We start from the raw sequence: 17847 nt of genomic DNA, 5'->3' as shown, positions 1-17847 counted from the left end.
TTTCATAATATTTAATTAACTTTATTAATATATAAAATTAATTTGGCTGCAAACCAAACCATGTTTATTTAGAATAAATATACATATAATATAATATATTATATGTATATTTATTGTGTTATAAAAATAATCTGTATAACTTTATTCTGTATATTTATACTTTGTGCTTTGTCAAACTACCTAAACTTTGGTTTAACGTCAAATCTCAAAATAACAACTGTCAACGGCTACTGGATAAAAGTTCACCGTCTAGTGTCTTTATAATCCGCTGTCATAAGTCAAAATAAAAGTTAATGGAAATAAATATATTAAATGTTTTTTATTGAAATAAAAATATGGCATTGTGTGTCTTTATGTTACGAAATAATCCTCTGAAGCCTGTTCAATTATAAATAAATAAAGCAAATGATTTGGTAAAGTTCATGTTAGCTGGTAAGAAATCAGCAGTGGTATAACTTTCGTTTACTAAAGCAAACCGAAGAAATGTTTTGACTTATTAAATATCATAATTCGAAGTTTTTAATGAACAAAATAAAGCTGATAACTAATCACTATGAATCCGTATAAGGATTTGGAAGATAATTCATTTTCTGCTGCTCCTCATCTGGCTTACGAGGATATAGCAACTAAATTGTTAAAAGATCACTTCTTCTTGACGGCGTTAGAACTTCATACGGAGTTGGTTGAAAGTGGGAAAGAACTTCCGCAGTTACGAGAATTTTTTTCGAACCCTGGAAATTTTGAACAACATGTTTCAAGAGCATCAGAAATGATTTCCATGCGTATGTATATTTTACCAAATACTTGAGACTTGACAGTTGATTACAAAATAACTTACAGTAAAAGTAGTCTACTCTGCCCTTTCTCTTTAGTATCATTCTCATATATTGGTTAGTATAAAACTTGGATCTCATTTAAAACTTCTCTGAATAGGCATATATTTCAGTGGAAAATAAAGGATAGTAATGTAATGTAATGGATGATAACAATTACGTTCTTTTTTATTCTTAGATCGTACACCTAGCATAGCAACACTAGATTCCCTGGATACAGCAAGATATTCAGAGGATGGAGGGGGTGATAGAGCAGGAAGTGGTGGTGATATAGCTGTTCTAGAGTTTGAGTTACGGAAAGCAAAAGAAACCATCAACTCCCTGAGAGCAAACCTTACTCAGTTTGCTGGTTAGTACATGTGAATATTCTTGTCAGTTATGATTTTCTATTTTACAAAATAACTAAATTCTGTTCTAATTGTGAATTTTTCTATTGATTAGATATTGTCTTTATCCATAGTATTTTTTAATTATAAGGCAAATTAGTTGTTTGGATTATAACAATAGTTTGTAAAGGTAAAATATTTCTCATAATAATTATTTTAGATGGGGAGTCAACTTTAGATAAAAGTGTAAAAGATAACTTTAATCAAAAATCACTTAAGCCACATGAAAGAAGGGCTCTTAATTTTTTGATAAATGAATACTTGTTACTTCAAGATTACAAATTGACAAGTATAACATTTTCAGACGAAAATCCTGATCAGGTAATTAAGAAATAATTATATTAATTTAGTGACAACACTCTATACTCATGCTTATTAGTGAAGCAAAAAGTTGTGAGGAAACTGTTATGTGTGTGTCAGAGACAGAAAGCAGATCAACTATTAGAAAAAACCAATTCATCACAAAACTAACACATAAATTTGTAGCCAAGACCTAAAGTGTTAGGGCACCACCGTTTTTTAATATCCTAGGAATTACTTTACCGAGGTGGCCTTATCTGGCTTTAACTGTAGCTGTTATTTATAATTATATATTAAGACATTGGAAAATGTATATTCACTTTTTTTGCAAAAGCATTTGCAATTTTGTTGCTTTTAGGAATTTGAAGATTGGGATGATGTTGGTCTAAACATGCCCAGGCCACCTGGTTTAATACCTTTATTTAGGGGCAGTAATACTATATTGAATCCACCTAAGTGTGATGCTGCCACACAGTATGACAGTGATTATTTTTCTGATGCTGAGTGTCAGACAGAAGGCGATGATAATATTTGTGTTAGTTGTCAGACCTCTTTTGAACACGAAACTGATTTGAATCATGAGGTAACTTTCATCTCATTTTATTATTATTATAATAATAATTAGTATTATGAATATGTATTCATTGTAAGAATTGATTATAATTTTTTAATTTTTAGTACAATGTCACAGATCTAAACATTTAATTTAATAAAAATAAAAAAATTACATACTGTACCTTAATGTAAAAAGCTGTGTTTAAAATGTTACATGTAATATACTATTAAAGTATACTAGTTTATTTATTAATAGGAATCAACCCAGACATCAGAAAAATACATCTGTTTTGATAGCCTCAAAAATGTTTCATAATAATAAAGTGCAATTAAAATATTATAATTAATTTATTTTTGGTTTGCGGAATACAATAAAATTTAAATCGGCTAAGGTGATTGGCAATCAATTACGACGCGGTTTTCCTTATCTTACATTGCGGCAAAATTAATAGAAAAATAATAGAAATTTTTTGAAAGTAAAGCCTAATAAATAATCAATGCCTCAATGAAGTACTGTATTTATTCAAGTGTAAATGATAAATAGCTAAATAAAATTACAAGTCATATTTGAGTCTGACTCTTTATATTTATTAGAAACTTTGTTTTTTAGTTACTCATACAAGCTGAAGAAATAAATCTTTTGAAGCAAAAAATAATCGCATTAGAAACTGAAAAATTAAATTTTCAAAAATTGTATGACGCTGCTGTTGTGAGTCTTAATTCGTTAACAAGTCCAATGTCGGAGAAACAAAGTATAGAACTTCAAATTCCAAGTGAAAAGCTAAATTTGATAAGAGAACCTGAAGATCAGAGACCCATTACTTGTATGGCATCGGAGAACCATTATGGCAGCAGTAATTCGACGCATAGTGCTACGCCTGATCAGTTTGAAATGATCGAAAATGAAAAACATTGTTCATCGTAAGTAGATTTTTTTCCCCCTCTAAACGTTAAAACAAACAGAAAAACAGAAAACGTTAAAAAAACGAAACAGAATTTTTTTTACAATTTTTATTGAATATTAATTTAAATATATAATATTAACAATATTGAAATATGTTAATACTGTTCCAGTATAATTATCTTGCACCTTCCATAAATATATATCGAGACACAGACATAATGAATTTAAGAAACATTTTAATAATAATACATGTATTCTTGTCATAAAAAAAATAACTTCTCTCCACACTAGTATAACTTGTGACTCATAGATGTAGACGTCGAACCAGTTATCTTGCTTTACATAAGATGTGTACGGACTACGGAAAAAAAATGTTTACCTACGAAGGCGCACAGGCATTTAATAAACTACCCACAAATAAAAAAATATTACTTCTATCAATTCAATCAAATCGAAGCTAAATAATTATGTTAGACAAAGTTACTTTTATGAATTTAAAAGTATTTTTTTTATAATTACTTTTGGTTCATATTTCTTTGGTTGCTTTTGTTTTTAAGTTTATTGCATGTACTATTTTTTTAAATGTGATTATTGTAAGAACGACTACAATGCAATGTTAAAAAACTAAAGTTTTGTTCTCATGCATTTTTATATTTTTTGAGAAATTAGGCACAATTTCTAAATCTAAACCTAATACGTCAGAAATACTTTATGTAACGCGAGTTCATTTAATCGCAGACAGTTTAATTAACTATCTGTGCTTAAGTCTATGACTTTGAAAGGATGCTTCTGTTTTTTTTTATAGGATTAAGAAAGAAGGTTCTAATACAAGTTCTTTCGAGCCAGCATTGGTCGATAACAGCGGGAGACCCACTCCAACCCGTAGAGGCAGCGTGAACACATTGGATGATACGCTCAGTATGAATGATGCAGAGTGGACGCGGCTGCATTATGAATATAATGCTCTGGATAGCTCAAAGGAAATGTGGATTGACAGGTGAGAGCGTTGCTAGGCAGTAAAAATCTGTTGCTAGGCAATAAAATAAAGACGGATGATGCGCTCTTTACACAAGTTTAAGACGCGGTATTTACGAGTAGAATTGCATACAACATACGTTTAAGATAACGATTATCTGAAATTATCTGATTATCTAAATAATTTGCGATATTTGTTTTTAAATAAGTCTTGTTTGATGATTTGCCTTTTTTAAAGAGTACCAAGAGTTTTTTCTGACGGCGTAGGTTTTTCTGAGGGTGTAGCCCTCTGTCTTCTTTGTCGATGAGTAGGGATGCCTACAGTTTCAAATTGAATGACGTGGAATAAGTTATACCTGTATCTTATGTATAGTAAACATATTTTATTTTTTTACAATCCGGAGTCGGAGGGATTAAGCACAATTTCTAAACTTTACCATAGAGACAAAAAAATTAAACGTCTGTATTTAATATTTAATTTAATTTTGTCAGCTTATAATTTCTTACGTTCACAGCGCGATTCCAAATAGCTTAAAGGAGTCGTTATTAAACTGGTGCAATGAATCCCTTGAAGTCAATGAACCACTCTCGAACGATCTTCTGACAGATTTAGTGAACAATGAGAAACCTGTGGTGTTGCCAGCGCTGTTGCAACTCGTTGCTGATACATTACCAAGGGTAAATATTTTATTCATATTGTGGCATTAACGCCTCTGTGGATTTTCTCATCCTTTGAGTGATCTTTGAGCTTTTGGGGTATACTATTGAAAAAAATAATTGTTTTTTTCTGGTCCAGATAGATGTATGTAATTTAAGAATAACAAAACCACACCTTTGTTATGATATTCTATATTAATTATATTTTTGTATTCCTATAACATTTCATCGTCACTTATCTTACGGAAATGTTTTTAAACCCGGAAATCGAACCTAGATTTTTATTTAGTACTGGACCGACGTTTGGCCACAGTCCTACCTGATGTTAAGTGAGATGTGGTCCATTAAAGGCACGCCTATCTAAGAGATGCCTATTTAACCGACTATCTGTGGTATATGGGAGAGGGTTCCTGATCGTGTATTCTGGCTTATGAATGCTGTAGAATATAATTTTAAAACCGATTTTTTACAATAGTTTACTCAAAATATAGGTACTGGCAAACATCTTGAACAAATGTCTTGCATTGTAGCGATTTTTAGGTATGGAGTGGTAAGGAGAGTGACGTGTCGATCGCGTGATTGGTAAATCAGTTGACGTTTGTGTCCCGCGCTGCGATACGATGCTCAAACTTTTCTCCACTCCCTTGTTAAAAGTTCAAGAAGTTTGTGGGTATCTAAGAAAAGTTTTACTGTGACAACTTATCATTGGTTCACTTGTAATTGTCGATCTTTTAGATCCTACCGCACATATTAATAGGCCGTCGGAGTGAGTCCGCTGCATTATTATCTGCCGCGATTATTCTTCTGCCACCCGCAGATACGCGAAGGGCGAAATTGTTACATACTCTTCTTACGCTATTTAAAAAACCCGACCCGCCGGATGCAAAGATTATATGTGAAGGTATGTATACTACTAACTGATTTTAGCAAAAAAAATACACAGACAATTTGTAAGGCAAACAGTTTTAAAATAACATGCCGAGTCGAAATTATATAAATATTTTTTAAGAAAATTTATTTTCCATTTTGTGACGACTCGACTTTAATTGTACAATATGGTTTCATTTTAAGAAAATATTTTTTTAACGGATTGAAGCTTTAACTATCTAGAAATGTGTATAAGTTATGTTAATAAAAGACATAAGAATTCATTGTAAAAGATTCTAAATAATTAAATTTCAGCTACCTGCCTCATAGTAAAATGGGGTGGGAGCGGCGAAGTACTATCGTCAATAGCTGAACTTTTAGCCTCTAGATCAACTGAACGTCGAGTTTTGGCAAGTCAAATATGCTTGGCCATTGCCCCATATGTCCCTATAGAACTCTGCACCTCTCTACTCCTGAGTTTAGTTGGACTTATGTGCGAATCGACTGAAATCGAAATACGATCTTTGGGCTTAAAATCAGCTTGCTTGATCTGCCCTATAGCAGAGCATAAGTATGGGCAGATGGAGAATATTTTGTTCACTTTTCTAAGGGATCCGGTGGATTTAATTGTTAAGGATACAGTGAGGGTCTATGTTCCGGTATTGGCCAGGACTTCGCTTATAGCTGGTAATTTATTTTCATACTATTGACGCTTTGGTGTCATTAGATTTTTCGGATGATTCTTTGCCTGTAACTTTATAAATATTCGATTAAATGAGGTGTTGTATGTATGTGACCCAACCTAGTCGTAGGTTTGATTCTCGGTGGTGGAACAATTTATTTTTTGTCTGCTTTAACAGTCGTCTGTTAAAGCCTTAGACTCGTTGGAATGAGCCTCAGAGTTCTTTGCATATTAAGAAAAACAGAAACAGATACAGACAACTGAGGACTAGATTAAGTTGGGGCACCAACGTTCAACCCAACAAGCGTGTTCTCCGCACACATATAAACAAATGCATTAATTGAAGATTCGAACGAACGTCCTCCGACATATATATATAATATCATAAGTGTACAATATGTTACCTATATGAATAAATAAATTTTGACTTTGAAGGCAGAAGAAGATGTTCACGCCTTTTAAAGATGATCCCGAAACAGATAATTTTTTTTAATCCATTGTTATATTGTGTCTGTATTAAGAAGATACTTATGTAAGATTCAAATTCAAGTCTATATAATCAATGATTATTACTTACCATTGAAGAACATTATACCCCAATTTTTGTTGATATTGACTTAAAAAATGTATTTTAGGAAAATTCACTTCGTCCCTATATTCCCGTACAATTTCAAATTTAGTGAAATCTACAAATGATGGTGAATGGAAAGATGTCCTTCTATACTTAAACATACTAAGATCCCTAGTGTTGGCGAAATTAGTATATGTTATTAACGTACAAATAGTTAAAGATATAATAAAAATGGACTGTGATAATTTGCAAGAAGTATTATTGTGCGAGGATAGCTTTATGGATGTACAGTGTTATGCGAGTGAAAGAGATGCAAAGACATTGTTGGTGGCTGTGAACTCTCTCTTAAAAGAGAATTCGGATGTTAGATGGACCGAGTTGGAGTGGTTTGTGAATGCGTAAGTATTTTTATTTTAATATTTGAACTAATGTCAAAATTAAATACACAAACTACATAGGTTTTATATGACAAACTAACGATAGTTACTATATTGGTTAATTATTCGAAGCTTGAATCACCGACGAGTATTTATATTTGCTGGTGGCAAGCAGTGTCAATCTATACTCTATGGCATTAATATGCTTATCTGTGAACGCGTCTGCTCTGCTTTTGCCGCCAATTATACGTTTTAGTAATTGAGTTTTTATTCCTAGTATATCCTAGTTTACAGGTTTATAAGTCTTTAAAAGAATTTTATACTTAAATTACTATGTTATATTCTACTATGTATTATGTTATGTCTTGTGGGATGAACCAATAAGAATTCTAATATTTGATCTTTCTTTTCAGAGTGAAGCAAATACTAGAAATTATGACATCAAACAAAATACTAAATCATGCGGCAGTTTATGAAGATTTAATAAGTTTATTTAGTAGTTACGTGTACAATTTCGGCGTTCGCTTCACAAGTGAAATATTAAAGCCGATATTTTTTAATACACTTAATGAATTGGAAAATAAATTGGAGAAATTACATACAATAAATGTTGACAGCTGTATCGTTGTGGGAATATATTTAGTTACAATTTTACCTACGACAGAGAGTTCGCAACAAGAGGAATTCTTGCAAAAGTAAGTATTATTTATAGATCATGGGTTTAATGTTATATAGTTTTCATATAAACAATAGACAAGTATCAAATCTTGTAGTAAAGTGTGAAAAAATGTATTTTGATTTTGTAGAATTATAATTATCTATTTCTCCTACCATTAATATAATGTTATGTTAGATAGATAGTTAGATAACAAGAATAGCAATTATGACTTTACATTTTTAAGTATTTGTTAATTCTTAATTTTCATAGAGTTTTTTCAAAAACCGTAGTTAATATCGTATTCATTAGATCCTGTAGTATACAAAGTTTTTTATTTGCGCTGATCTGAGGTGCAGTTCATATACAAATTTAAGACATGGTATGTTAACGCCATTTGCATGGGGCTTGCGCTTGAGAGGAATAGTAAAAATATCATAAAAATTTAATTTTACGACTATGTATTATTATAGGAATAACGTATTACAATAAAATCGATAAAGCAATTTCGTTGCACAAATGATAAATTGAAATTCTCCTGTCATCATGAAAACGACGTTCGGATAATGACATTGTCATGCGTCGTCCAAAGCGTAAAAAAATAACTTATATTTTTATGATAATAATCATTTATTATCTATTCAAGAACTTATAAGTCATTAATCAAATTTCTATATCTACAATTTGTGATTAAATTTAATAATTTAGATCAAAGATTATAAAAGTAATGAGTCATGAATAGTCCTTATCATGAAGCATATTGTAAATAGTAAAAAATATTATCTACATTTTATATTATGAAGATTGTTCAAGTTTTACATTTTTTGGCGCGTGAAAGAAAAATGATGAGAGTAAATTTTTACGAAGCGCGCGCACAACGCCATGCGTTAATGCGTTATAATAAAACTTTCAATGTATTAAATACCTTCTTTCTGTTGTTTTTTTCTACAAAAGTAGAATAATTTTTTTGGAAAAACTTTTCTATCAGGTTACGCCAAAGAAGTATAACTTCTAATGCGTGTACACACACGTTTTTATTTTGTTGAACAAACTCAGGAATTACTGGTTGGATTTAAAAAAAACCGTAGCTCTAAGGTTTTGTACGTCGCGCTAGGTCTAGATGTTCGTAGTTGCTCTCTTGAAAAAATCTCTCTCTCTTTGAAATCAATTATGTTTTAGTTTTTGTTTAAATCTGCGTGTTTGTTATTTTGGCTGTAAGTGAATGTTACATAATTTTTTTTTTGTACCAATGCATCAGTATGCCGCGGTAAGCTTTTATAAATGAAGTAGCTGTCCCCGCAAACTTCGTTTCTTCTAATGTGATTTTATTTAGCCTACATTTCTAGAACATACCAACACAGAACAATTTGCTATGCTATCCCAGAGACTGCTCGGTTTTCCGGAATTAAAACTTTTTAGGTTGTTCTGTGATTTCATCTCTTTATAAACCTTAGAGTTCACGTCGTAAGTTTCTAATTAACAAATAAAAAATAGGGGTGACAATCAAGGGTTGTATGTTTTTTGAATGCTGTATCATAAAAACAATAAAAATTGTCACAAAAATATAAATAAAAGTTAACGTGTGGACCGGGTTATCTCTTAGGGGTTTGAAAGATCAACGACACGACAAAATTAAAGTACGTTTAGGTTTATGGAAGTAATAAAGATTTTCGGTTTCTAAGATAGAGAACAATAAAACAAAGATAATAAAGAAATAATCTGAAGGGTCGGTTTGGACCAGTTTAAATTTATTTCATTGATTAATTATGATAATGTTATGACGTCAGAATTTAAAAATCGATAATAAAATCACTTGAAGAATATTAATGACAATCAGAATAATAATATTTAAATTAGCTATGAAGATAATTTGATGATAAATTGAAAGATTACACAAATTGAATAATTAATAAATTATTCGAAAACTTAAATCCCATTCACATTATCAATACCATTACGAATATAATTTCAGAACATGGATATTTTTTCCATTCCAGGTGGGTCACCTACAGCAGCATACGAAGTCTTCCAGCAAAAGTTCTATCAATACCGCTAAAATGGCTGACCAAGCACCGGCCAGACGTTTTAGACTTTTATTTGCAGTGCCTTCAAAAATGTAAGACAAATCTTTATTCGCTTCAATTTTAATGTCCCGTCACCAAACTGGCCATGGGACAGACTCATTTCAGTACTTATTCGTTGGTATTTTTAAGTCAAGTCTGTGCCTACAACATATATTGTTTTGTGAATAAAACTTTGATTGTCTATGTCACTAAGATTATGGTACATATGAAGCGTCGCTGTTTGAATGGGTTTAACTTTTGAGACGCGCATTATAATGTGCGATGGTTTTAGTAAGTGGTGGACAGAAGAATTGTCCAGTCTGTGTTTCCACCAACTACTTTTTTATAATTATGTATAGAATAAAAAATAAAATTAGCTTTTTTGGGGCTTTATTAGTTTAAAAATGGAAACTTCTTTCGGGAACTATAAATTTGATTTCTAAATAAAACTAACGTTCAAAGCGATAATTTAATGCAGTGGTTAAAGGATGTTCATCTGTCTCTGGTTTCATATCATTTAAAAACGGAGACACGTCTATCTTATATTTGAATAATATATAAAAATACTTTTGAGAGTTGAGTCAAACTGAAATTATAAAAATATAATCACCCGTTCTATAAATTTTAGTTTTCTCAACTGAACTAAAAGTTTTATATCGCTAAATAATATATCAATAAAATTACATCTAATATTTTTTTAGTTACAGCGACATCTAGCGCAAGTATTCGGATTTTTACCGCGTCTCTTCTAAGTGAGCTTCTTAACACGAGTAACGTCAGTGACGCCTGCCTTGAAGCACGGATGTTGCCAACAATCACTGCGTTGCTATATGATGAGGACACGTAAGTATCTTTCAATACCTGTTTGCTATACAGGCCAACCGGCCATTTATACAATGAAACAAAACTTCTAACTGTGAGACAACTATACTTAATAGCAATATGCAGATTTTTTTGGAAACAAACAACACCAAATCAACCCAAACGCAAATCTATATATAAGCAACCTAAAAATCGCACTTTTTTCGCTCAACGCTTTTTCTCCTTCCGAGGCCCATTCATCTTTAACCACTTTATTAAAAACAAAATTATCACTAACATTACAAAAATCACATTACATACTTTTACTAAAAAACTCAAAAATAGTATAGACATAAATTTGTTAAGTAAAATTAATTATTTAAATAACGTTTAGATGTAAAAGGAAGAGACTGGCTGCCCACAACACAGGGAATCCTAGTGTGGGGGCCAGTGCACTCTATTTTATCGAAACTTTCTTGTATATTGTGTCTAATAAAGAATAAAGATAATCGCTAAGGATAAAGATATAAGTCGCATCGTGCTTTAGAAAGAGATACTCGGCTAGCTTCGGCTTCGTATAGGGCCGTCTCTGTCACTCTTGTTAACTCTATTAGATACCGGACTGTTAGTGTTTCGTGTGACAGAGATGACGCTCTACAAAGCGAGTATCTCTTTCTAAAGCACGGCTCTTTCTTAGTAAACTTAAACCTTCAGATTCAGTTAACGTACACCCAGGTTCGATTCCTGGAGAAACAATAAGTATTTAATATCAAAATTACAGATCAGTACGCGAAGCAGCAATAACCGCATGGGGAAGTGTCGCTAGGGGCTGCGTCGTTCGTGGGCTTTCAGAGTCTAGTGCGTCCATACATTCCCTCTGCTGGCCTCCGTTTGAAGAATTGTTCAATACTCGGCCCTTGACAAGTCGGGAAAGTGCGAAGGCGGCGGAAGCTTTAACACTCTTAGTACTGCCTACAGTGGAAAGTCATGCAGTGTCGGAAAAAGGTATAGAAATGAATATAGCAATCTGTTTTGCAAGATAAAGTTTTTGCCTATGCATTTTCTGAAAAAAAAAATTTTTTTATACATTATTTTTTTACTCCCCTACTTACTAGCAAGGAGTAGAAATGTTTTTCAGTGTATTATAGATATACTAGACATACTAAATTTTAGCGAATCTTATGTAAAATAAATAAAACACTAAAAGATATTAAATACTAGCGGCCCATCCCGACATTTATTATTTAAAGTACTTTTTTAGATATTATGATAGATAGATAGATATTAGATATATTGTTATTTAATATTGGGAAAAATTTTTTTGTTCTATCATCAATAGTTTTGGCAACGCATGCGATGAAAGATATTTTATAGGCATTATAAATACCAGGTATTTTTTCTTGCTATTAAAATAGCCTATATTAATAATAAATAATAATTATATGCCTTTATTCTTTCACATAAATTAAATTAAATAGATATGAATACAATTTTAACTAAGATGCGGCCCCTGTAGATAATATAAAAAATAGCCTATATTAATGAGTCATAATGTAGCATTGAAGTAGTGAAATAATTTTTACAATAGGTCCTTACATACAAATCTTTCCTATTTATAATAGTAGTATAAATTAAAAAAAAAGTGATATTTTTCGATTGGTATTTTTTTAAATCAAAATGTGTTTCATAAAAATATTAGTAGCTATTTATTTTAATAACTATACTAACCCAGAAACTCCTTTATATTTCAGCCGTATCGCTACTCTGCGGTCTCTGCTATCGGCAGCTATCCGCCGAGTGTTTATCCGCACTAACGCCAGGGTTACAACTCGCCGTGCACCACTGTTCGCATCATCCTGCATTGTTACCGGCTTTACGGTATGTATAGTTCTGTCCTGAAATTTTTTAGGGCTGTCATCGTAGGCTTATCCCTTCGAAGTTCTAAAATTAGGGCTGTCTCGGGTCACACTTTAAAAAAATTTAATAATAAATATTTCTCTATCCGTGGTTTTTTTTCCATTCGCTTGCTGCTAACGCATCTAAATCTTCTATCTGCCTTTTTCTAGGGCGCCCATATCTTTCTCTCGGTCCATTTCGTTCTTTAAAATCCATATTTTATCTGTGTTTTGAAGCGAAAAACAAAATTCATAGACTTACATTTTGACCAAAAACAGAAGTGAGAAGTTAAATAAGAAACATTAATAATATAATTATTTGGAAAAGGAAACGCTCGAAAGCTATACTGCGTTGCACTCATTTTAAAGTACCTATAACGATTGGTTATTAAATAAAAATAATAAAACTATAATTTTTTTTATTATAAGTAAAAATAATAAAACTATATTTTTTTATAGAAAACTTGAAGAAACCGTCCAATCACAATCATCGTTAATGCAGTTCAAGCCCGCAATAGAAGCCCTACTTCACGTGGTGAGTAATGAACCAATTCCTTCACCTCGTCCACCATCGAACCTGCACACGGCACAGGAAGTGGGCAGGCGCATGACGCAGATGTTCCAGCAGTCGAAAACTAATATCAATATACCAAATATATTCAAAAAGAAAACGTAGTGCGTTATGTCATTTTTGACATCTGTCAACTTGACATCTGTCAACGTTTGGTAAGAGTGAATAGGATTATATTTTTTTAAGATGGAAATGGAATATGTATAAAGCTCTAAATTTGCATAACGTGATAAGAGGGGTTACTCTGTAAAATTTAAATCGATTGGAAATTTACTGAATGGTACGAACACTTGATAAAAATAAGGAATTGGAACTCGAGTTGGAAGTTACGGGGTAAGCCTGCTGCTAGTAGTATTTAGTTTAGGTTTGCAGCTAAACCCTATACCTAAGAAGAGCTTAGAAAAAAAATACCTATATTTTACTAATTAACTAAATATATGAAATATGGTAAAATTAATCACAATTTAAAGCTAAGAAGATTTTTAACTGTACTTGAAATTAATTAATACTCCTTTTTATTAATTGTTTTTTTTTAATTTGTCACATTCCAATGCATGCAAATTAAAGATGTACTTAAATTAGGAATATTATATTATAGTACAAATGCAATACTTAATAGTTTGTAAGTATATAAGAGTTAGTTTTGATTGTTTTATCTTGAATTAAGTTTAAAAAACCGTTTATTAATGTGGAACCTTGTCAAAATAAAAATAACACGGCTTTAACGTATTAAAGTTGTTTTTCTTAATGAAATGGCACAGAGGCTGATTTTATATATCAATAAAAAAACTAATTGCCTAAATGCAGGAATACAAGTGTCAAAAATTATTAAAAAAAAATGAGTGTACACACGTAAGAGAAATTTTTTATGACTTTATTTTTCGAAAAATTACAAACAGACATTAGTTAAATAAAGTTGACAAAAGGCTTTTATTATCATAGACATTAATACAATTATTTCTTACCTTATTACTACTCAGGTCATTACAGAATTTCATTAATTGTAATAGAATTATTTCTATCATTATTATCGTTATTGTATAGTATTATTCACTTCGAATCAACCGTGGTAGGGACAAGAAAAAGATGGCGCGTAACAAAAAAAAGTGACGCGTAACCGAAAATGTGACGGCAATTTATTTTTCCACGGCCGATAAAGATGTTTTACTTCAAAAAATTTTTTTTCGAATTTTGACTTCGTTTTTTTGGTTGATATTTGTTTTTTATTTGAAAATATATTAGTGCTACCGGCATTTTTTTATAACGCGACTTATCAGGGAATACTATCATGGGGCTTCTAAACGGGCCATGTTTTTCTGCAATTGATGGCTGCACTATTGGCAATTAATTGTCCGGCCATCACAAAAATGTTTTAATGCAGATGATGGCCGAGCAATCTATGGCCGGGCCATGTGTTGCAATATGTCAGCAATAGTATGGCCCATGATGCAGACTCCTAAACGGGCCACACATACCGGCAACAATGGCTGATGAAATCACACTTGTCGCAGCAGCTTATATTAATTTTAAAAGAACAGAAAAAGGAGATTAAGGATTCGACCTTATTTAAATAGGCGTGAAACTGTAGACAATTTGAGTCTAGCAGTAATAAGCCTTGATAATAAATTATTCAATAACTTGGCTAGAATTTCAAAAGGCGACTTTGACTTTCTCTTAAACAAAATTGGACCAAAAATAAAAAGAAATGATACAAACATGAGAACAGCAATACCTGTTTCATCGCCATCACGAGATTTGCGATAACTCTACGGTTTTTGGCAACAGGAGATTCATTTAAAAGTTTTATGTACCTGTTCCGAGTGTTAGATTTCAACTTTTATACAAGAGGTGTGTACAGCTATTATAGAAGGATTAAAATAATACATCAAGGTAAGTTAACATAGGTTTATTAAATATGTTACGCATAGGTAGTAACTATTATGTACTTTTTAAATTTAATAATAATAGGTATCTAGTAGCAGCATATTCGTTTTTATTTTCGCCAGCATCGCGTATAATAATTTGAGCCTTTTAGTACGTGGTTTTGGAGTAGTATCGACGGCTTCCAAAGTGTCGGTTGTTTCTGATTCTACGACTTCACGTGGGTCAGCACTGATGTCAGTATGTAGTTTCAGTCGCCTGTGAATGCATAAAATTTTTAGTATATCTTTAAGCCTTTCAGATGCCGTCAGGAGTAACAGAATGGAAACAAGTTGCAAAAGATTTCGAGGGAAGAAGTTCAATTTATCAATCGATATATAACATACGTAATACAGAGATATGTACATTTATAATGACTAAAATATTTTATTAAAGATACTTACGTTAGAAGTTTTCATTTTCACTATGTAATCCTATATTCGTGGTATTTTGAGTAAAGAGAAACGATATCGCATCTTAAGCAAACCACTTTACTGTTTTACCGCCAGCACTACCACTTTCCTTCTTTTTCTCCTCATTATTTGCGTAAGTTTTCAGCGATTTCATTCCATGCATCTTTTTTAGAATTTCTATCTTTTTATGAGCCGGTTTTTATATCCCACAACTCGGGGTGCAAATGTATTTCTTCAATAAAATCAGTAATTGTCTTGTTAGACCAGTAACTATTTTTACGTAGTTGTCAAAATCCAGCTGATCGCAAAACACAGAATATAGCAACAGGCACACTTCACTCATAGCAAACTTCATGTCGCGTAGAAAAGGATACACTATGCCATAACAAAGAGAGTGACTGAAACAACAATAGAACTGGCTGTGCAATATTGCAGTTGAATTCGATAGCCTAGCGATCGTTCGGCAACCCATCGGGGCCATATCGGCCATAAGTGGCTACACAAAACATGTTTGGCTATATGGCCGGGACATTACTGCAACATTGCATAGTGTGGCTGACATTGTTTGCAATGTTGCCGGGCCATGTGTTGCAGCCATCAATTGCAGCAAAACATGGCCCGTTTAGAAGCGCCATCACAATGATGAAATCAGCCTTAGTGTAACATGTTTACTTCTAAAATAATAATTTAAGAAAAATGTGTAGAGGATGCCTGAAAGAAAGAAATTGATCTTCGTTAGCCTGGTGCTAAAATTGTGCTTCCTTATATTTTTTAGACTTGCAACAATTATTCGATAGTCCGAATACTTTCTATTCGGCCATTTTTTGATTGTACCAAAATATTTAAATATTTTATCATGTCATATTAACTGGAGATTTTACGGTGTCTATTAAAAAATAATCAGAATCAAATCTTTATTCTAACTCTTAACACATTGAATGCTTAAACAATGGATACAAAGTAATAGCCGGAAATCACAACTTTTTATGACGAATTATGATTAAGATGAATGTTTGAAAATATGTATGAATGTATATTATTTATATCAAAACATTTCCGAGTTGTCAGCATAGAGGCACTTCGGGTGCCGAATACTCGGATCCGAGATAGGCACCGCTACTAACCCACTCGGATCCGAGTAAATAGCACTTAACGTGTTAACTGAACACATCATATGTGGCTCCCATAGCAAATACGAAACAGGGGTTTATTTTATTGAATATAAATCATTGGTTGAGAAATTTAATAGCCCTGCAGGAAGCCTATCCATCTGACACTCGGTTAATGGATGAATAGACACGCAAAAGTGGAATATGTCAAGTTTGAATGTTGTGTTGTATGTTGTATGATATATATAATTAGTTACTATGAATCTCATATTAAATAGATCTTATTAGGCTAATAAACGGTTCGTAATGGCTTCCAGTCCTATGTAAAGAAATCTGTGAATTAATTGGTATATAAAATTAAAAAAATATGCGTCTATGTCACTACGTACACACGTCACTATCTATCTATCGAACCTTGCAGCTATAATAAGGAAAATAATGTCTTTGTTGTAATTCTTTTTTAATAATTGCAAGTATTTATTACGTTCCTAATGTCAGGCACTATCTGTCGTTTCTTATTTACCATGCAATGCTTTATTGATTGTTGTAATGTTATTGAATTAGTAATATATTCTATACATCAATTTTATTTATGATACAAAGTTAGGTTGTGTTAATAAATATATGTTTTAGAACAAATTTTGTTTTTTATTGGCATTACGCAATTTATATTGAGCGTAAACCCTTAAAAATCTTGTATGACAGATGCGTCGAAAGCGCGCTGATGACAGAAATGTCTGAAAAGTCCTCGCCTACTTCTGTATTCCCCTCATTATTTATTGACGGTTTGGATACTGAGTGCCCTAAGGTTTTAGAATGTTAAAATAGGGCACGCTTTATTGTAATTGGTGAACAGTCTAGTCACACGTAGCGTACACACGCTAAATTATACGTTTGCGTTTGTTCAATCACAAAGGCAAACAAACGCAATGTTTTGTCTTAAATTTTCATCAACGTCTTACGTGGAAACATAAAAATGAGACAGTCAAATATTGTCTTACAAACTTAAGACAGATTTAGCTAAGCAACCAAAAGTATTAAGAAAACTTATGTCAGGTCGCCTTTGTACTTTCACTCCTAGAAAGATACTATACATATTTTAAAATATCTCATATCCAGCTAATCAAATATTGTTTCATCTATTATATAAAAGTAGGTGTCTATTCTATCTACCCGATTCAGCACGAATAGTACTCTTTAGAACAAATTAAAAATGTCTATTGTTTGAGAAAGATCCATACATTTTTTAAATGGCGCAGATACGTTAAAAGATTTGTCAAAGATATAGTACAATTGATAATAATTAATACGTC

General features: G+C 32.0%; 1 protein-coding gene and 1 long non-coding RNA gene across 2 annotated transcripts; one reads left to right on the top strand and one right to left on the bottom strand.

Annotated features, from left to right (window-relative positions):
* Positions 1–439: 439 nt before the first annotated feature.
* Positions 440–17173, top strand: LOC110991782 (RAB11-binding protein RELCH). The gene is made up of 17 exons (XM_045630767.1): positions 440–782; positions 1012–1182; positions 1380–1540; positions 1878–2102; positions 2685–2995; positions 3784–3975; positions 4469–4631; positions 5346–5511; positions 5793–6164; positions 6795–7128; positions 7521–7802; positions 9760–9878; positions 10527–10668; positions 11408–11631; positions 12378–12504; positions 12981–14982; positions 15275–17173. The coding sequence occupies exons 1-16, from the start codon at positions 554–556 to the stop codon at positions 13195–13197; spliced, it is 3435 nt and encodes a 1144-aa protein (XP_045486723.1). The 5' UTR covers positions 440–553; the 3' UTR covers positions 13198–14982; positions 15275–17173.
* LOC123689631 lies at positions 14984–15546 on the bottom strand. Its single transcript, XR_006750562.1, has 2 exons — positions 15417–15546; positions 14984–15231 (listed from the first exon to the last, which is right to left on the bottom strand). It is a non-coding gene; the product is annotated as an uncharacterized LOC123689631 (long non-coding RNA).
* Positions 17174–17847: the final 674 nt, after the last annotated feature.

This window comes from Pieris rapae, chromosome 13, assembly GCF_905147795.1.
Source record: "Pieris rapae chromosome 13, ilPieRapa1.1, whole genome shotgun sequence".
NCBI lineage: Eukaryota > Metazoa > Arthropoda > Insecta > Lepidoptera > Pieridae > Pieris > Pieris rapae.
The sequence above is the reverse complement of the archived record's forward strand: the minus strand, read 5'-3'. Positions and strand labels throughout refer to the sequence as shown.

Excerpts from the sequence above, each read along its gene's own strand:
- LOC110991782 (XM_045630767.1), top strand. The coding sequence starts at position 554 with ATGAATCCGTATAAGGATTTGGAAGATAATTCATTTTCTGCTGCTCCT. Across the intron at positions 7,129-7,520 it reads TTGGAGTGGTTTGTGAATGC|AGTGAAGCAAATACTAGAAA; the intron begins GTAAGTATTTTT and ends CTTTCTTTTCAG. Across the intron at positions 9,879-10,526 it reads TTTGCAGTGCCTTCAAAAAT|TTACAGCGACATCTAGCGCA; the intron begins GTAAGACAAATC and ends ATATTTTTTTAG.